The sequence below is a fragment of the Loxodonta africana genome, chromosome 24, assembly GCF_030014295.1.
Source record: "Loxodonta africana isolate mLoxAfr1 chromosome 24, mLoxAfr1.hap2, whole genome shotgun sequence".
Lineage (NCBI taxonomy): Eukaryota > Metazoa > Chordata > Mammalia > Proboscidea > Elephantidae > Loxodonta > Loxodonta africana.
Window position 1 is genome coordinate 6946469 of NC_087365.1, and position 21968 is coordinate 6968436.

The following is a 21968-nucleotide window of genomic DNA, read 5'->3' on the forward strand; positions in this document are numbered from 1 at the left end:
ATCAGGATTGCATTGAATCTATAGATCGTTTTGGGTAATATTGACATCTTAACAATATAAGTGTTCCAATCTGTGAACATGGAACATCTTTCCATTTATTTAAGCCTTCTTTAATCTTTTTTCAGCAGTATTTTATAGTTTTCATTGTATAAGCCATGTTCCTGGTTAGATTTATTCCTAGGATTTTATTCTCTTAGATGATACTATAAATGGAATTGTTCCCCTAATATTCCAATTTCAATACAATCCTGATCAAAATTTCTACAAACTTCTTTACAGAAATAGAAAAACCAATCCTGAACTTTATATGGAATGACAACAGGCCCGGAATAGCTAAAACAATGTTGAAAGAGAAGAACAAAGTAGGAGGACTCATATTTCCTGATTTTGAAACATATTATACAGCTACAGTAATCACAACAGCCTGGTACTGGAATAACAATAGACACATAGGCCAATAGAATAGACTTGAGAGGCCAGAAATAAACCCATACACCTAGGGTCAACTGATTTTTTGGTCACAATAAAAATTGTCATAATAAAATTATTTTCATTTTTTCTTTCCTGTTGTTCTTAGTTTTCAAAAATTTGTTTATCTTAGATTCAGATATTTAAATTTTAAATCTTGTTTTCAATATACTTCACTACTTTAGCTCTACTTTAACATTTTTACCCCTGTGAAATGTTAAATACAGTGTACAGAAACTGAAATGTAGAGAACAGGTACGTTGCCAAAGGATCACTTTAAGTATCAAATGGGCAGATCAGGCCTGCCTGATTACAGACTGATTTGTATTTCACAGTTTTCCTGTGTTTATGTTAAAGAGAAAAAAAAAAAATGTGTATGTGTGTGTGTATATCCCATAACCCATTGCCGTTGAGTTGATTCTGACTCATAGTGACCCTATAGGGCAGGGTAGAACTGCCCCATAGAGTTTCCAAGGTTGTAATCTTTATGGAAACAGACTGCCACATCTTTCTACAGCAGAGTGGCTGGTGGGTTCGAACTGTCGACCTTTAGGTTGGCAGCCGAGCACTTTAACCACTGCACCATCAGGCCCCTTAGGCAGAAGGTAGAGTGGCTTAGAGAGAGCAAAAGCCAGAGCAGTTGGTTGAGACTTGAATGGGAGTTGGGTAAGTGGAGATGGAGTACAGAACATTCTCCTAAGATTTTCAGCTTTGAAAGGGGAGGGAAAAGATGGGATTTTAGCTACAGCATTAAGTCTGGGTTCAAGAGATATCTTTTGTTTGTTTTTTTAAGATGAGGCAGAATTGTGCCTGTGTAAATGCTGATGGGGAGGACGAGGGTAGTAGGAGAGGTTGGCGATAAAGGAGGGATAGGCTTATTGGAAATGCATAATTGTGAGGAAGGGTCCAGAGCACAGGTGGGGAGCCAGTGTAGATGTGGAGGAAAAGCTGGGTCTGAATGTGGGCAGGAGTGTGGGGTCTGGGCAGAGGTTGAGGGGGTTCTTGTTTAATGATTTCTCTTTCCCGTAAAGTCTGCAGTGAGTTCATTTGCTAAAAATGAGGAAGAAGGTGTTGGGGTTAGAGGTTTACATATAGAGGAGGAGGTTTGAAGTAGCCACCATGGAGAGTGAGGGAAAGAGCTTTGTCAAGAAACAGAAGAGTTGAGGCACATGGACTTTCTCTTCTCCCTAAATATAGCCAGACTGGCCACAGAAACTGGAATAATATTAAACAAGTAGCTAGTTTCACAGAAGCTCAAATACTGATAACAGTTGGTTAAATGAATTTGACAAAGTCAAGGAAAAACAACATCTAAAACTGCTTTTTACATTTCACTCCATTAGTAGTAATTTAAAATATTTTCTTAAGTATTGTACCTCTTCCAAATGAAGATGACTGAATTCTCTTGTTGGCTGGTTTGTTCTAGACACTCATTGTGGCTTGGATCCGAGCAAGCCTGTGTGTGTCTATTTCTCGAGAGCTCTGGGATGACTTCCTTGGTGTGCTGTCTTCCCTCACGGAATGGGAGGAACTCATAAACGAGTGGGCCAACATCATGGACTCCTTAACGGCAGTGCTCGCAAGAACGGTTTATGGAGTGGAGATGACAAACCTACCTCTGGATAAATTAAGTGAACAAAAGGAAAAGAAGCAAAGAGGCAAAGGTATTTCCGCTCTTTCAGGGTAGCACCAGTTGTCAGGGACTGGGGAGGAGTGTGTATTTATATGTCTAAGTAATTAATGCCTGAAGTTTAATAATACCTGAACCAGCCACACAGATGGTATTTTTGAACGGTGGTTTTAAGTTGTCTCTCATATCACTCTGTCTCCTTAAAGAGCATGATGAGTTGCTGAAGAAGCTGTGGAAGAAGGAAGGAGATGAAGAGGAAGTAGGAATAGCAGCAACAGCAGTAATAGTAATAGCTAATGTTTTGTACATATTCTCTCTCTTCACCCTCATCTAAACCCTGTGCAGTAGATACTGTTATCCCCATGTCACAGCCAACGAAGCTGAAGGTCAGAGAGTTTAAGGCGATTGACTCATTCGAGGTCACATAACTAAGAAGTGGTAAAACCAGAAATCAAAGCCAGACAAGTTCGGACCAAGACTCCACTCTGTTAAGATCTAGTCTACTGCTTGCCTAGGAAGCATTTGGAAAAATTCTTAATGTTTCAGATGGGAGTCATTTTGGCTTCGTTGTGTTTCTGGGTAAAAATTGTTTTAAGACCTAGAGTCAGATCAAGTTGGAGAATATCAGTGGTGGTTTCTCTTGGGGGTGCCAATTTGACATCTCCCTGCCTTCATTACTGTTTTTAGAGACCATGACACAGGCTTCTTGGATTAATTCATTTGTACTCCAACTTATTCTGTAAAGATTTTGAGGCAACACATGAAAATGCGTATAATGCAATAGGTAAAGAAACAAAGAAATTGAGGCAAAATTGAGGGGAGCTATAGATTTGGTTAAAATGCCAGAATGCATGCCAGAGAGTCTCATATGCTAGGTGGGGTGGGGAATTTTGGAGTGGGCTGTGATCTTTATAGGGCTGACATCAAATAGAAACATAGGTAAGGTAAAAGCAGTCCACTTGCTTAGGTGATACATAGCTTTTCCTTGTCCTGAGACTTGGGAGAAATTTCTCCTGAAAAGCCTCATGAAAGGTACATTGCTTGCTGTGTGGTAGGCTACAACCTCAACAGTAGTCTTATTATAGACTATATCAGTTAGCTTTGCTGTGTAACAAATCGCTCCTATAGTTAGTGATTTAAAATAACCATTTTAGATCTGATTTTGTGAGTTAGCAATTTGGGTTGGGCTCAGCTAGGCAGTTCTTCTGCTGGTCTTGGTTGAACTGTTTGCAGTCAGCTAGGTTATGACATGGTTGGCTTGGCAGCTCTACTTCTGAGGGTTGGCTGGCTGGCTGGCTGGCAGCTGGTACAGTGAAGGTGAGTGGGCTACATGTCTTTCATTATCTAGCAAGCTAGCTCAGCCTGGTTTACATAATGGCTTAGAGTTCCAGGAACAGCAAGAGAGCAAGTCCACATTTTATAGGGTATCTCAAGTCTGTGTGCTCAGTTTTGCTACCTCAAAGTCAGTCATGTGACGAACCCCAGAGTCTGTAGGAGAGAACTAACAGAACATGTAGATATAGGGAGGTGTGAACAAATTACAGTGATTAATTCACCATCCAAACATGTAATTAACATGACTGATTCTTATAATGCCTTTGTTGCAGCATGAGAATGGCTTGCCAAAGTACTACTGAGGAGAAGCAAGTTACTAAGAAACCAAAACAAAGTAGCTTAAGTCTGTGACGTTCTAAGGGACACTTTAATCCCGGTTTAGATTTAGACTGTCTACTACAATGATTTTCTAACATATTTTTCAGCAGTGTGGCTCTCTCTACGCCACTCCCCATTTGAAGCTGTGTAGAGCCCCTTCCTAAAATGTGTATTAGCTTGGAGATTTTGAATTGAAATAGGGACAGGGAGCCGAGAGCCTGGTACCGTGGACCTCCATCTTGTCCCTCTCAGCAATCCTGAAGGCCCCTGTGTAAACCCAGGGCCTGAGAGCCCCAGCGTGCTTCCACCCAGGAACGTGGCTCACCAAGGCTGGGATTCTCAGCCCAGAAGAGAGGGCACCCTGCTAGGGGTGCTTGCAAGAGAGAGGAGGAAAAATGCTTATTACTCTTTCCTCCCACTGTACGAACAGAATCATGGGAAGAGAGAGACTTGCCTTAGGAAAACAAACACAACTTCAAAATGCCTCTAGAATGATACAGAACATATTTAGTTATTTACTAGCAATTGCAAATTTTTTTTTCATTTATTGTATTGCTTTATTCTAAAAAGGATTTAAATATTCATTATAGAAATACTTACCTTTTAAGCATTAGACTAGTGCAAACAAAATGCACAGAGGGACCGCATGTGGAGACAAGCCACAGGTGACAGCCACCAGCCACATCATTCCTGTGGGGAACTCTCTCCCCGCTCCTTGCTCCTGTATTTCTTTTGGATTCATGACCTTTCATTGAAATCTTTGACCAGAGTGAAATCAAAGAAAAGAAGTTAAATCACAGAGTTTCAATTTTTTTTTTATTACTTTCGAGCTTTGCTATTTGTAGATTTTATATTATCCTTGCGTATTTGACTGAATCTATTCAACTTCGTAGGCATGAATCCCTCTTGGGATTCGTGTGATGGAGGGGCTGGCATGTCCAGGGTGGGGTGCTAGTCCTAACATCAGGGTCTCTGGTGTTTTGGTTAGTAAGTGGTGGTTTTTGGAATGTCCCAGGAACAGTGGCATATCTTCATAATATATTGTTCTTGTACTGAGAATGGTTTATTAATATTCTTTTGTGTGTTGAAATGAATACTATGAAGACATAATTTTTGTGAAACTATTGAAAAATACTTTGGCAACAGGATCTTTTAGATTACTGGTGTATGAATAACTAACTTTCTAAATTGTAATATAAGAAATTGGTACCTGATTTGCAGCAAGGTAACCTGCTGATTATATATAATTGTATGTATATGATTTGCTGAGCAATACAGGCTACAAAATGAATGTCAGTGAAGCCTGTAGACTATTTTTCTTGTTTTACCTTTTATCAGGCTGTGCTCTAGATTCTCAGAAGGGAACTGCTGTGGGGAGATCCTTCTCTCTCAGCTGGCGGAACCACCCAGATGCCACTGAGCCGATGAGATTTAGGAGTGCCACCACATCCGGAGCACCGGGGGTTGAGAAAGCAAGAAACAGTGTTCGCCAAAAGGCAACTGGTAAACATTTATTTAAATATTCCTCAGAGTTCTGTTTGCTGTCTGAAATTGATTTACAAGAATAAAATATTTAGAAGTTTTAAAATTCCACTCAGAACTTAAATATTAGACCCTTTCTTAAATTAAATGTCTCTAAATCTTTTTAATTTTTTTGTTCCGGTTACTTTTCAAAGCACAGTTTTTGATATTTATTTCTCGGTGTTCCATTGTGAAAAAGAACTTGAAATGTTAGTATTGAGAGAGATATCTGTGCAAAATAGAGAAAATGCAGGTTTTGCTTCAACCTGGAAGAAAAAGCTTCCTAACAGTGAGCACATGAGTTGGGTTGTCATTGTTAAAAGATACTAACCTAAGGGAGTTTGGCAAACTGTCTGGCAAAAAACAGGAAAATCATGCACTTAACTAGTTTTTAGGATCGAATGCAGACATTGTAATTTTTTGTTTCTTTAGAAAATTGGGAAACCCTGGTGTCTTAGTGGTTAAGTGCTACGGCTGCTAACCAAGTGGTCAACAGTTCCAATCTGCCAGGCGCTCCTTGGAAACTCTATGGGCCAGTTCAACTCTGTCCTATAGGGTCGCTATGAGTTGGAATCGACTCGGCGGCAGTGGGTTTGGGTTTTTTTGGTTAGAAAATTGATCTTTTCATGTCTGTACAATGTCATTTTTACAGTCTACTTTAATTAATAAGGAGCCCTGATGGTGCAGTGGTTAAAGTGCTCGGCTGCTAACCAAAAGATCAGTGTTCAAACCCATGAGCTGCTCTGTGGGGGAAAGATGCGGCAGTCTACTTCTGTAAAGATTTACAGCCTCGGAAACCCTAGGGGGCAGTTCTACCTGTCTTACCGGGTCGCTATGAGTCGGATCCACTCCACGGCAGCGGGGTTTTGGTTTATTCTAATTAATGAGAACTTGAGAACACCCAGTTAGTTGGACTTTGCTACATTTTACTCTTAAAAACAGAAATCTTTAAAAAGTAAGCTTATATCCAGTGCTTAATAAGAACAAAAACATCTTCTCTCACTCCCCAGTGACGCTGAAGCTGTAATTTAGGTTTAAAACAAATTCATCTCCATCTTCTCTTGTTTTTCCTCAGTAATATCATGTAGTTGTAGTTGATATTTAGCGTGTTGACTTCAGGAAATCACAAGAGCCCCCAGTCATAAAACAAAGATTCGTTTAAGCTCAGTATTTTACCGTGCTTAATAAAGGCTTAATATAGTTGGCTTAGAATCCTGTTGGAATTTTTATGAAAATATACCTTATCCCTAACTTCCGAGACTTTCTGCTGTTCCCTCACTACCCCTAAATCACAGTTATAATGAAAATAATTTGAAACACTTCAAAAATTTTATTCACACATTTTAATGAGCAGCAAATTATTACCTGTTGCTTGTTTCATATGTCACTACGTAGCCAAAACGTAGCCATAGAAGAGCTGTCCTTCAGGTTTTCAGCAGGTATTTTAAACCCACAGACAGTGCCCACAATATGGTGGAAGTACCAGTATGTTCTAGAAAATACTCAGCACAATTATGTTAGTGGGTTATGTGTATCAGTGTTCTCAGGTGTCTGAGAAGCCATGGTATTGCAAAAACAGCCACTTTTACACCATCATGTAAAGATCATTGTGGAGTATGTCATCTAAAGACCATAAACCTAACCTTTGTAGGGTTTATTAACAACAACAGAAAAACAAACCCCACTTGGAATCATAACTTTGAAAGATAGTGATGCTAATGAGAGCTATTGAGACAGACAGAACTGTTACCTTATTGTATTTTTCAAATATATATGTGTGTGTGTATATGTTATTTCATATTTTTAAGAATTATGAATCTTCTGTTGCATGTAAAAATAGTGATCTTTGAAGATTTTGTTACTATCATGCTATTTGATAAAATTAATCAGTATAGGCTAAATATTAGTAATTTTACTCAGTTCTGTTATTTTTGCATCATATAATGACAATTCATCTTTTTTTTTTTTTCCTTTTAAAAAGGCCCAGAATCTTTCCTGGTAGAGCTTGATTTGTGTAGAGGCCACCACCTTTTTATGAGAGAACAGCAGATCATGAGTCAGGCTCTGCTTTTAGCAATAAGATGTTTGTTATGGAAGACCCATTGGAAAGTATTATTTTTCTTTCTAATCCCAGCTAAGAGAATAATTTAAGATTGTTGTATTATGATTTGCCCATAAATTTCAGTTAAGTAGAGAAGGCATCAGTGAGGGAGGCAGGAGGAAAATACAAAAGACTTGACTGCAGAATAGAGAAATGACAATTTTTAATAGAGAGCACACTAGTTTATAACTCTTCAGGAATTAGAAAATAAAACTTCGTCACTGAGTGTGACTGATGCTAAAATTTTAGACATCTGAAATGACAGATGAAGGCAAATTTTAATTTCCACACAAAATTATTATTCCGTAGTTTATTATTCCTAAAATATCTAGAGATCTGTTTTGGAAAAGATGCATAGTTATTCGATTGATGAAGGGAAACTGTAAGAACACTCAAGTGAAAAGTGTCCGACTCACTGCGAGATGGACAGATCTTTTTGGAAATGTAAAGTCAGTAAGTCTGACATTTACACGGAAGTTGTTTTTATTTAAACATGATGTTTTGTACATTTAATGAGACAGGCAAAGGACGGCGGAAAGGACAGTAAAATGTTTTTTTTTTACTTTTTGCAAATGTGCCACTACCATTTGTAGTTGTATTTCTTTCATGTTCAATAGAATCACGTAAAAGTAATAAAAAGAGCAAACATGGCTTTATATTTTTGTTATAAGTATAAAACTGATTTTGCTGATGGTGGTTTTGTATGAGGCATATTCTCCTGTGTCCATCCATTTTCCCAAATGTGCATAGAAAACTTGAGGAGATCATAAAAGCTGATATTAAGGAATTGCGGATTTAATGGGATTTAACCATGAAATGTGATATGAAAGGATGAGTTTCATGGAGATTTTTACACTTTTTTTTTTCCAAATACCAAGTCTTTTAAATGTTAATTTGACTTTTAAGTGTTCTTGAGCTTTTAGGATATTTAATTTTCTAAGTGAATTGCTTTTGAATACAGTCAGCTCTCAGTAAACCAATCTGTGGATTATTTAGTATTTATAGAATAATTTTAATCCTAGGCTAGATTTTCCCTTCCTTTCCATGGTCATTTATGTGTGTCCTTAGAAAGGAAAAACTATTAAAAACAAACAACCCAAATGCGAATCTGACGCACAGCAGAAAAATAAAAAATGAAAAGCATTCCAAAATAAAGTGCATTACATGTGGACCATCCTTTCTGCTCTGTGGTCAGAATGACTGGATGAAAGGTGGCTGTACTTAGAGACTCTGATTAAATACTGTGCTTTGTACTGACTTCCTTTAAAGTTTAGAGTGACTTTTTTTGAATATTTAAAGAGAGCCCAGAAAAATAATAATATGATAAAAGTGTGAAGTCCTGATGTTCTTCTGACATAATTATGACTTTATCTCTCCTGGAAGCTAAGCGAAGCCAGTCTATCAGCAACTGTGTTCACCTTTCTGAGGCTTTGACTGCCACTAAAAGCGTCCCGCTCCTCCACACCGTGAGCGCTCTCTTCCCTGGTCTCTCTTCCTCCTCTTGCTCTCACAGCCTGTCAGGTACTGTAATGCTGCCTCCTTTGTCTATCTGTGTCTGTGGGCTTCTCCCGCTTCCCACTGGGCCTGGCCTCCTTTGTTCCTACCCCACATCACACAGGTGTGCGTGGTCGTTGGACTTGCCATTAGTTTTTAATGGGTGTCAGTAGTTGTTTTTATGTAGTTTGATGTTTAGTGGACATTAGATTAGTTTAAAAAAATCTGTAACCTCACTGGACTTTGTATTCACGGTTAAAAAGGATTTTTTAAAAACCCACAAAAGTGATACTTGCCAAAACAAAGAAACTTTGGTCCTGGGCTTCAGCCAGTTAAGATTGAGTTTTGCCACGTGTGGTTTATACATGATGTGTTTTCTGATTTATGATGATGTTTATCAGGATGTTACAGCACCAGAAGTGACTTGTGGCCTAGCCACCTCAACAAAAGGACTTAGTTGCTCTGCGGTGAATGACTGAGTCTGTGTCTAGTTATCTTTCAACGACTCTAATGGCAATGGTGATTCAGTGGTAGAATTCTCACCTTCCATATCGGGCCCAGCTCCGATTCCTGACAAGTGCACCTCAAGCACAGCCACCACCTGTCTGTCAGTGGCAGGTTGTGTGTTGCTGTAATGCTGAACAGGTTTCAGCGGAGCTTCCAGACTAAAACAGACTAGGAAGAAAGGCCTGGCCATCTACTCCTGAAAAATCAGCTGATGAAAACCCTGCAGAACATAATGGCCCAGTCTTATTACACAAGAGCTGCCGTGAGTCAGGGGCCAACTTGATGGCAGGTAACAACAACAACGCCAAAAAAGTGAACTGAATCTTTTTACCAAAGATGAAGCTATTTCCTCGTTCTTTTTCATTTTCAGAAATTTGGCTTTATAGATTGTTATTTAATATTGCAGGTAATGTAACAGTCAAATGCTTGACTGTAAGCTGAAAGGCTGGCAGTTCAAACCCACCCATAGGTGCCTCGGAAGACAGGCCTGGTGATCTGCTTTCAAAAGGACACAGCCTCGAAAACCCTGTGGAGCAGGTCTACTCTGCACACATGGGGTCACATGTAGTCATGAGTGGCAGTCGACTAGGTGGCAGCTAACAGCAGCAAAAAATTATGTCATACTGTGCTTTAACAACAAAAAAAACCAAACCCATTGCCATCAAGTCAATTCTGACTCATAGCGACCCCAAAGGACAGGGTAGAACTGGTGCATAGGGTTCCCAAGGGGTTCCTGGTGGATTTGAACTGCCGACCTTTTGGTTAGCAGCCGTAGCCCTTAACCACTATGTCACCAGGGTTTCCATACTGTGGCTTTTAGCAAAGCAAAATTAAAACTTACTTTCCCTGATGGGCATGTAAAATACTTTTTTGCTTAGTTTATAGAATAAGAGGAAAGAAGTTAGTTTTACTTAGACTAAGGGCTGTAATGTTTCTTAGAAAGTTCTTTGTCTCAAGTAAATACTAAAGGAAAAAACCGGTAGGAATGGTACCTGGGAAGAGGGTCACCAGTCAATTAAATAACTGATGAGTGTTAATTGTTCGATTATTTGGTTTAAAAAAAAAATGCTGCTGCCTAGTAATTATTAATAAAGTATTTAAAATAATTTTGTCTTCTATTTGGCTGATGTCTACCTAAAAGGATTTTTTCATGGTGAAAAGTTTCCTTATTTCATAATCCTTTTTTTTTTTTTATTCCCCCGTAGTGTTTCACTTAGGTTTTTTATTAGTTTGTCCGGAATATGTTCTCACAAGAAATCTCTTCCTGTTAGTAATCCTATTTTGGAAAAATTTTTTTGTCTCATTTAGTATTACATTTTATTTTACTTAGATTTTTTAGTTCCTTGCGCTAACAATGATTGCTAATTTTATTTTCATTTAAGTTAACATTTCTTAGTTTTATTCCTAATCTATATGGCCATTCAGTCCACCAAAAGTATCTTTACTAATTGAAGCAATAGAGAATTTCTTACCTTCATTGAATGTTATATCTTATTCTGATCCTGTTGGGACTCTTTATTTGGCAGCAGCAGAATTTTTTGGAAAGTTCAAGGCGTGGTGTTAGTATTTTGAGAGAGTCAAAACCGACTGTCTGTATTTCCACTGATGGCTACATAAATACATGTGTGGAAGGTAGAATTGGCATTTTTGGTAATATTCATTTTCTGGGAACAGTTCCTTTCAGCTGTTTTCCAATTTTAACTACTTTTATGTTGGGGTCATTTATCAATCTATAACATTTCCAGGCCATGAAGATGCTAAGTTTTATTATTCTTTTAGGAATACTGTAATAGTAATTAGAGCATTGATGGTCTTCCCTCATTCGAAAGGAGACTTACTGGAGCCTAATCGGAAGCCTTGCCGAACTGCTTTGCATTGATTCCCAGGCTCCCAAGGCAGAAGGACTCGTGCCAGGACCGGGGCTGGTACCTCTGGAATGTCTGGGGATTTCATGGCCTTGGGAACACTGAAACGTTGAGTTAATACATATCTCCTGTGCCTTTTAGGGTCGAGTTGGTATTACGCACCATGTTTTAAGAATTAGGAAGTTGCAGTATTAAATTTGCTTGTACAACCTTGTGTTAGGGGTAAATGGAATCCAGAATTTTGATTATTAAAGAGTGAGTCTCACTTTATTTAATAAGATTATTTAAGGAAACTTTAGATTAAAGAGTGAATTAAATTGCTTTGAAAAATAAACATCTGGAATATATAGACGTTTCTCAAGAGTTTACTCACCATATTTTTACATGAATAATGTGTGTGTTTTTTTTTTTTTTTTTTTGCCAACTGCAACCCCACCCTGAGAGGTATTTTTGTAAGCATGCTATGCTAAATTTTTTTACACTAACTTGTAAGAAATTTAGCCTAGCATGCTTAGAGAAATACCTGGGGGGAGGGGAGAGGGTGTGTGTTGTTTGTGTAAAAATACTGTAATCATGCTGACTCTCAGTAGCAAAAAATGAGATCAAGTAACCCTTATTTGATCTTTCTTCTGGTGTTTGGAGTATTAGAAAGCAATGTTTTGGCAGTGGTATTGTATAACTAACACTACCAAGGTAGCCAGAAAGCTAATGCTTTTAAATTTGGGGTTATTGGAATTAGCTAGGCCTTAGAGAAACAATGATTTGATGAATTTGAGATAGGATTTAGCTCTTGAAGTCATACAAATAGAAATTGTGTGTCATTTACAACACAGAATGCAGTAGACTTCCTGGGATTAGATTTGGAAGTTCTGTAATTTTTATATAATTTAGGTTGTTCTTTACTGTTTTGAATATCAGGTAATCCTATATCTTGATATTTGTACTTGAAAATTAAAATAACTTCTGTTTGTTATGGAAGAGTAACTGCTATAGCTGACACTGAAGAATGGGAGCAGCTTTAACATACATTACTCTTTCTTAACAAATAAAAAGCCAGCAGAGGGAGCCCAAGAACTGTTAAAAAAGGTATCAAGAAAATGTTTTACAAAATAACATGCAAAGTAACAACAACAGTTCATTTATACAAAAAAATGTGTTGAATATATTCTTAGTGAAAAGTATTGGAAATGTCCAAGAAATGTAGACTTACAAATCAGGAAATTGGGTTTAAATTGTGGGACAGAAGAATTTGTAATTCCTTTTCACACCGTTTGATTGATCAGCTGTCGGCCCGGGAGTAGCTCCAGGCCCCAGGAGCACATTTGACCTAATCCTCTCCTTCCTTCCCACCCCGGCCTCCTATGCTCCCGCTTCCACCGTTTCTGGTTATGTCTACAGACTTGAAGTTTTTCCACCTGAGAAGTCCCTCCTGACAGTTGTACAAAAACAAAGACTTAAAAGCTGCATTAGGCCAGCCTGCTAGGAAGGCAAACCAGCTGCTGGTGGCAGGCTCTCCTCCCTTCTGCTCCAGCACTGTCACTTGGAAGCCATGATGCTGTGGCCGCCTCGGATCCCACCAGATGGCAGTGTTCTTCTTCACCTTTAAAAAGATGCTGCCGAGCTCTGTTGGCCCAGACCTTATTTGCTTCTACGTGGCATAGTGGTTAAGTGCTATGGCTGCTAACCAAAGGGTCGGCAGTTGAAATCCGCCAGGCGCTCCTTGGAAACCCTATGGGCCAGTTCTACTCTGTCCTATAGGGTCGCTATGAGTCGGAATCGACTTGATGGCACTGGGTTTGGTTTTGGTTTTGGTATGGCTCAGAAACCAGCATCTAGTAGGTTTTGGCATCTGGTTTAAGAGAATAAAACCCACTTTTCCCACTACCCATAAAAACTTGCACTTGCCAATATTTTTTTTTTTAGAAAGTTAGGAAGCTCTTGGGCTTTCTGTACTGACATTGCATTCACAAGTAGGTTTATTAACAAATATAAACTCTTTCCAGAAGGTTTTAACGTCTTGTATAATAAGATTAAAAAATGAAAGAAGATACCCGAAAGGGGGTGGCCCTGGTGTTTACCTGGCTTCTCTTGCTTAATGCTGAAGAGCTTAGAAATGGACCTGTGAAAAGGGCCTAGTCTGTGCTTTGGGACGGTGGGTAGATCAGAAATATGTACATATGTTTTATGTTTCTCCGTAGAAAAATAAGCAGTTTTCTGCTCTTCAATCCTGAGAAGAGGAAGGCACAGACAGCCTGGGGAAGGTGTGGCTTTGATGGGTCTGTCTGCTCTTACCGTGTCTGCCTTCCTTTGCTTATACCTCAAGCTCAGCATCCCTGAAACATCCAAATTTAGACTGTGGCCCGGTACTTTCAACTCTTAAGTGGAGGATCACACAAATTTCATAGTTTGAGGTCCTATAATTTGTATCAGTGCACTTTAAAATGGAATTTTCATTTGGATAGAAAAAATGAAGAAACAACTCTTTGTTGAGGTCCTGTGTACTAAATTTAGAACCTTTCTACATTTAACTTCGTGGTGAGGGTGAACAATCACCCTGACACCCTAATCACAGAGAATGGCACATGGGCAGCGAGTCTCCATTTCAGTGAGGAATTGGCTGACACAGCCAGTTAAGATAATACAGGATGAGTTCAGACCAGTCTCTTCTTAGAAGTAGTGAAACTTTAGCTGACTAAAATTTGGGGGGAAATTAAACATTATAGTAGCGTAGATGTATAGCCTTCTGGCTCTGTGAGTGAGCATGGAGTCTAGTAAGGGGCACAGCAGTGGGGTTTACGTGCAAGACCAGGAGGGGTGTGCCCCGGAGGGATGAGGGAACAGGCCTTATGTTAGCACAGAGGAGGGCCACATGACCCTTCCTGGGGGCCTTCAAGGAGGTTTCTCAGAGGAACACTGCATTGGATAGCCAGGTGAGAGCCAGCAGGAGGAGAATCGCAGGTGCCAAGTGGTTTGGCATTGCTTGAGGATAAAGTGGGTGAGAGCAATCACGGTGAGATCCCTGCGTGGGGTGAAATGAGGAGAGCCAGCAAGTCTTTAAGGGAGGCGGGTAGCAGGCACAGTTAGATCTTTATTTCAGAGGAACCTCTCTGGGCTACGTAAAAGATAGATATGAAGGTGGCAAGAAGAAAGGGCAGTGACCAGTTAGGAGGCTATTACAATAACCTAGGCAAAATGTGGCTCAGGCTGGAAGCTGTGATTCTAGAGGAAGAGAGGGTAGACAATTCTCCATGTGTTTGGGCAGTCTTTAGAGATTAAAATGAACTGTGCAGCTAGGAGGGAACTCATTCTCTAGGACAGTGTGGTTTTTAAAAATACTACAAACTGGTCAGTATACACAGTGGTCAGTACTCATCTGTAGTTTTCTATTTTATGTCATTTCTGTATTGATTGTCTAAAAATACCAGTTGATTATTTTTACACTTTAGAGGTTAATTCAGTATTGCATTTGGTGAATGTAAGCTAATAGTAGAGTCAGAAGTTGTTTAACTTCAGGAGGTAGGAGGAAAAGGACCATCATCAGTCCAAAGCTGATTCCTATGAGGTGGAATTCAGACACACCTCTACTCTCCAGCCTTTTTACCAGTTCTGAGACTACCTGTCCTTCCCACAGCACTCTGTACTTCTCTGCTCGGTTCAGTAATTCATTGCAGTGGCCACACAGAACTCACCAACCATATTCACAGTTTTGTGGTTTATTAGGGAAGTAACAGGTTCCTGTCCACCAAGAGTGACCCTGCTGGTATTTGAAATACCGGTGGCAAAACTTCCAGCATCACAGCAACATGCAAGCCTCCAAGGTATGACGCACTGAGCGATCACCAGGACCACCTGCTGGACAGGTTTCAGTGGAGCTTACAGACTAGGAAGAAGGACCTGCTAGTCTACTTCTAAACAAACTGACAAGTGAAAACCTTATGAATAGCAGTGGAACATTGTCTGATATAGTGCCGGAACATGAGCCCCTCAGATCGGAAGGCACTTAAAAAACGACTGGGGAAGAGCTGCCTCCTCAAAGTAGAGTCAACCTTAATGATGTGGATGGAGTCAAGCTTTTGAGACCTTCACTTGCTGACGTGGCACCACTCAAAATGAGAAGAAACATTTGCAAACACCCGTTAATAATAGGAACATGGAATGTATGAAGTATGAATCTAGGAAAATTGGAAGTCATCAAAAATGAAATGGAACGCGTGAAAATCGATATCCTAGGCGTTAGTGAGCTGAAATGGACTGGTACTGGCCTTTTTGAATCAGACAATCATATGGTCTACTATGTCGGAAATGACAAATTGACAAGGCATGGTGTCGCATTCATCGTCAGAAAGAACATTTCAAGACCTATCCTGAAGTTCAGTGTTGTCAATGATAGGACAATATCCATATGCCTACAAGGAAGACCAGTTAATATAGCTGTTATTCAAATTTACGCAGTAACCACTGAGGCCAAAGATGAAGAAATTGAAGATTTTAATCAACTTCTGTAGTCTGAAATTGATCAAACATGCAGTGAAGATGCATTGATAATAACTGGTGACTGGAATTCGAAAGCTGGAAACAAGAAGGATCAGAAGTTGGAAAATATGGCCTTGTTGATAGAAAAGACATTGAAGACAGCATGATAGAATTTTGCAAGATCAACAACTTACTCCTCGCAAATACCTTTTTTTCAGCACCATGAACGGCGACTATACACATGGACCTCAGAAAACACAGGAATCAAATCGACTGCATCTATGGAAAGACACAATGGAAAAACTGAATATAATCTCTGAGAACAAGGCCAGAGGTGGACTGTGGAACAGACCATCAATTGCTCCTATGCAAGCTCAAGCTGAAGCTGAAGAAAATTAAATGAATGAGAGCCAAAATATCACACCTGCATTTTGAAGACCATCTCAGGAATAGATTTGATGCATTGAACACTAATGACCAAAGACCAGATGAGTTGTGGGAAAACATCAAGGACATCATACATGAAGGAAGCAAAAAAGACAGGAAAGAGTAAAGACCAAAATGGATGTCAGAGGAGACTCTGAAACTTGCTCTAGAACGTAGAGTAGCTGAAGCGAATGGAAGAAATGATGAAGTAAAAGAGCAGAACAGAAGATTTCAAAGGGCAGATACAGAAGGCAAAGTCAAATATTATAACAAAATGTGCAAAGACCTGGAGTTAGAAAACCAAAAGGGAAGAACACACTCGACATTGCTCAAGCTGAAAGAACTGAAGAAAAAGTTCAAGCCTCGAGTTGCAATTTTGGATTCTATAGACAAAATATTCAATGATGTAGGAAGCATCAAAAGCAGATGGAAGGAATACAGAGCCACTGTACCAAAAAGAATTGGTCAACATTCACCCATTTCTGGAGGTAGCATATGATCAAGCACCCATGGTATTGAAGGAAGAAGCCCAACCTTCACTGAAGGCATGTGTGAAAAACAAGGCTCCAGGAATTGACGGAGGATCAGTTGAGATATTTCAACAAAGAGATGCAGTGCTGGAGGTTCTCAATCTTCTATGCCAAGAAATTTGGAAGACAGCTACCTGACCAACTGACTAGAAGAGATCCATATTTGTGCCCATTCCAAAGAAAGGTGATCCAACAGAATGAGGAAATTATCAAACAGTATGATTAATATCACACACAAGTAAAATTTTGCTGAAAATCATTCAAAAGCAGTTACAGTAGTACATTGACAGGGAGCTGTCAGAAATTCAGGCCAGATTCAGAAGAGGACATAGAATCAGGGATATCATTGCTGATGTCAGATGGATCTTGGCTGAAAGCAGAGAATGCTAGAAAGATGTTTACCTGCGTTTTATTGACTATGCTAAGACACTTGACTGTTGGATAATAACAAATTATGGATAACATTGCGGAGAATGGGAATTCCAGAACACTTAATTGTGCTCTTGAGGAACCTGTACATAGATCAAGAGGCAGTTGTTCAAATAGAGCGAGGGGATATTGTGCATCGGGGTTGTATCCTTTCACCGTACTTATTCAACCTGTATGCTGAGCAAATAATCTGAGAACCTGGACTATATGAAGAAGAATGTGGCATCAGGATTGGTGGAAGACTCATTAACAACCTGTGATGTGTAGATGACATAACTGTGCTTGCTGAAAGGGAAGAGAACTTGAAGCACTTAGTGATGAAGATCAAAGACCACAGCCTTCAGTATGGATTATACCTCAACATAAAGAAAACAGAAATTCTCATAACTGGACCAATAAGCAGAATCATGATAAATGGAGAAAAGATTGGCGTTGTCAAGGGTTTCATTGTACTTGGATCCACAACCAACACCCATTGAAGCAGCAGCCAGGAAATCAAAAGACACCTTGCATCTGGCAAATCTGCTGTGAAAGACCTCTTTACAGTGTTAAAAAGCAAAGATATCACCCTGAGGGCTAAGATGTGTCTGACCCAAGCCATGGTATTTTCAGTCATGGGAAAGCTGGTCAGCGAATAAGGAAGACTGAAGAAGAATTTGATGTGTTTGAATCAGGGTGTTGGTGAAGAATATTGAATATACTATGGACTGCCAGAAGAACAAACATCTGTTTTGGCAGAAATACAGCCAGGGTACTCCTTGGAAGTGAGGATGGTAAGACTTCATCTCACATACTTTGGACATGTTATCAGGAAGGATCAGTCCTTGGAGAAGGACATCATGCTTGGTAAAGTAGAGGGTCAGCGAAAAAGAGAAGACCCTCAATGAGGTGGATTGACACAGTGGCTGCAACAATGATTGTGAGGATGGCAGTATTGCATTCTCTTGTACCTTGGATTGCTATGAATCTGAACCAACCTGATGGCACCTGATGACAATAACAACAGGCTACAACTTGGGATCAGGAGCAGCTTGGAAGTAACAGGAATAACTCAGTAGACAGTTTCTCAATGAAGGCAGCTTCCAACCAAGATAGCACTCAGCTCCTTTTTAGCTGTGCTAACTGGCAGGCTACTCTTGGTTTTCTGCTCCCACTTCCTGCTCAGGCAAGTGTTTCAGCTGTTTTCTTTCTGCAGTCAAGTGCCCGGGGGCACCCCAGTCCGCCAGTAAGCCTCCTGCCAGCAAGCCTCCTGCCCAAAGGCATTCAGCCCTCTCTCTCTGTGGATCTGTGAGCCCACTGCAACTTTCTCATTCTATGGGCTGGGAAGCCCACTGCAGCTGTCTCATGCTGGTTTCCTGGTTCTTACTGCTTGTACCATCTTATGCCGTCTTGAGCTGTCTTCAGTGTGACAGGTCTCTGTGTCTTCTGGGTCCAGGAGGCTCTCAGCACAGGGACCCCAGGTCCAAAGAGCCCCCAGCTCTTCTTCTGATAGTAGTGAGATCCTCCTCAACCTCTGTGGAATTGGGTCTTTTATAAGTCTACTCCTCACACCAAGACTACAAACTGACTAATCCCCCTGGTAGGCCACAGGCATCTTTTTGCATAGTAAACTGTCCAGTCCCTGCAAGGGTTTTACCTACCTTATTTGCATAGTAAACTGTCCAATCCCTTTGCAGGATCATAGCCTAGCAAATTATCTCGGTGGAAGTACAAACCCAGGGCCAGAAAGGCCATATATAAAGACAGACTCATTGCATTGCAGTGGTATATGCCATTATTATAAATTTTTTTTCGTACATTTATCTGTTAAAAGGACTAATGAGCTGAGATTCCATGTTGCCCTTTATCTTAGTTGTGTATGTGTACATGCGTGCGTGTCTGTGTTGCTTTCTACTCCCCTCACCTGCGAAGCGCCCATTCCATGCGTCTCCTGAACCCCTCGTTCCTTTGCGTGATTGTTCCCGAAATTCCAAATGGCTTTTACGTTTCTCATCCACTTTTGTGGCTTTCCCTTTTGTTTTCTTCCCTTTGACTGAATGAAAAGGTGTGGGTGGGCCTTGTAGAATTTAACAGGAAGATATATTCTTGGAGTGGAATGTTAATGTTAACCAGTGTAGGAAACTTTATTACGTAAATGCAGATTATTTTACTGCATGAAATTTATGGGTTAAAAAAGCACCTATCAGTTCGATTTTAGAATCAGCTGCTTTAATTAGTGAAACTGTTTTTAAGAGTCTCAGAAAACATTCTTTTGTGTTTCGTGTCAATGCCCATAGAAGTGGAAGAGTGTCACCCGTCGGAAAGCGCACCTAGAACGGAAGCCGATCACTTGGTGGTGGAGCAGCCGCAGCAGCAGATCCCTCGGAGCAGCAGCACGTCAGATATCACTGAGCAGCTGTGCTCAGATGCTCCTCAGGGTGCGTGACACCTTCAGTTCTTAGTACGTGACCATAGAGTCTCGCTGAAAAAAAGGCTGCGTCTACTGTTGCTGTCTACATTTATTTTAACTACGTTTTATTTGAAAGGAATTTACTCTTTAATTTGATTGCAAGGATATGATTTCTGGCAATGAAATGTTTCACTCTTTTTATATATTTATCTAAATTGTATATATATATGTGCACTTTTTTCAAGGTTAGCATGTTTGAAGAATGGAAAGAAGCCCAGAGTGGCTAGAGTAGGAGGAAAACGAGAGTGTTAGTTAGGAGGCGAGGCCAAATCAGTTAGCAGGCAGGGAGAGAGGGTGGGCATGGGTCCTTGGGGCCCGGGGGCTGCAAGGGAAGTGGTGAAGGTTCAGAGTACCTCTTGTGGGAATGAGAATGGACAGCTAACCTGCCTTGTGAAATGTTTATCAGTCGCTTGTGTACTCCTCTGAGTTTGAAAACAATAAATTTTTAATAGTATTAATCGGCGCAGTTCTTCCACCAACCTTCATGAACAACAGGGTGTAGAAAGCAAAGAGGCAGATGATTAGACCTGTAAACAATGAGTAATGTTTGACTTGGAAAACATTTAAATCGTGTCGAGTCAACGACTATACTTATCCTTTAGTTTTAGTTTCCTGAGTTAGCTAAGAAACCAATTTATATATCAAGAAGTTGTATTGTATTGTTAATGTCGAGGTTTGCTCATCTCATAAAATGAAGCCCTCTTAAAATAAGAAAATGAGTGAAAATAATTGGAGAAATATGTTATTTGAAAGATTTTCTATTCTCTAAAAGGTTCTGTATAAGATTTTTTTTTCTTAAATACTTTGTAGAATTCACCAGTGGTCTATAGTTTTCTAGTAGAAACGTTTTAAAATACCATTCAAATTTTAAAATAATTATGACTATTAAGATTTTACTTTTCTTGTTTTGATTTTGGTGAGTTGTGTTTTTCTAGGAATTTGTTAAATTTTTCTAGTTTTTCACATTTATTGGCACCAGATTATAAAATCTTTGTAATGTTTATAGTGATATCCCCCCCACCCTTTTATTTTTTTTTACTACTAATACTGGTTATCTCTGCCTTCTCTCATCAGTCTTTATTCTCAAGCAACAGTGAACCTCCCCCCAGTCCCCCCACCCCCACACATGCTGCTCTTTTCCTCCTGCTATCTTACCTGGCCCACAAGGCAGGTGTCCCTCTGAGAACCTTTTCCCAGGTCCCCAGAAGCGTCTTGTTGCCCTCCCCTGTGCTAACATATGAGCTAAGTGAACTTATGGACAAACTGGATAGTGCCAGCTACATTGAATGGCATTCAGTCTGCCATCTTAAAAGCTCTCTGTGGGCCAAAGAGACCAAGTCTGAAGTTTGGACCTGACCCATAGGCTCCCAGTTCGTAACCCCCATTTATATGTCTAAATTTAGTACTTACCTACAAATAAATGTTGTTTTCAAAATGGTCTCCATCTGAGATGTCCTTCTGATGATTTTTTCCCCCCCAAATCTCTAGGTCAAAAGATAGAGAATGCACAGAATTTGAGTTTTTCAGACTCTAAGCCTGTTCAAGACAATAAAGGACATGTGAAGAAAGAACATGAAGGAATAACAGTAAGATATTTTCAAACCATATCAGGTTGTCATTAAAAATAAACTTTTGAATTATTGGCATAGTAAATAAATTTATTGATGGCGGTGATGCTTTGCTTTTTTGAAATTTTTTCAGTCAGGTGGGTTATAGGCCAAAATGACCTTGAGATCCTTTGAGGTCTTGCTTGCTTTCTGTGTAAAATTATAATCACATTACAAACATAGAAAGAGAAAAAAAAAAGAAAATGGAACGCACCACCCGGCCTTTATGTGGCATTCTATATTTTTAACTAGCTCTCCTTGCCTGTGAGACATACATTCAGGTTTCCCTTTCCTGATAGCATTTTTTTTGTATGTTTGTTTGACAGCACTTTAGATGGTAATCCCTACCTGATACGTACTTGCAAGTATCTCTTAGGTTTCTTAAAAAAAAAAAAGAGTGTTTATTTTTTTTTAAAAACAAACATGAAGTGTCACGAGGAAAATAAAAAAGCAGCCCATAATTCATCTGCACAGATAATCCATTTTTCGTTTAAAAAAAACAAGGAGTACGTGTTCTAGAACACTGAGCATCACACACACACACACTGCCATCAAGTCGATTCCAACTCATAGTGACCTTATAGGACAGCGTAGAACTGCCACATAGAGTTTCCAAGGAGCATCACAAGAAGGTACAAAATGAAAAGGAAAGCCTCTCTGTCTCCCAGCTGTTTATTTTAAAAAAGGGCATGTACCAGCGTATGCGTGTATATTCTCTCTTTCACACTCAAATACCCAACTTAAGAGCTAGAATATTTCCAGTGTCGTTGCTTTGAGCTGGGAGCGCCTTCCTTTTCTCTTCCCTCTGCTGCCTC

At 39.7% G+C, this 21968-nt stretch overlaps 1 protein-coding gene across 14 annotated transcripts in view; it reads left to right on the forward strand.

Annotated features, from left to right (window-relative positions):
* The window catches only part of RALGAPA2 (Ral GTPase activating protein catalytic subunit alpha 2), a 421554-nt gene that overhangs the window by 152504 nt on the left and 247082 nt on the right, over positions 1–21968 (forward strand). For all 14 annotated transcript variants that reach the window (XM_023549982.2, XM_023549976.2, XM_023549977.2 and 11 more), the window contains 4 exons: positions 1895–2132; positions 5090–5254; positions 19374–19514; positions 21035–21132. In XM_023549982.2, the coding sequence (XP_023405750.1) occupies positions 1895–2132; positions 5090–5254; positions 19374–19514; positions 21035–21132 (642 nt within the window). The remainder of the gene's footprint in view (positions 1–1894; positions 2133–5089; positions 5255–19373; positions 19515–21034; positions 21133–21968) is intronic.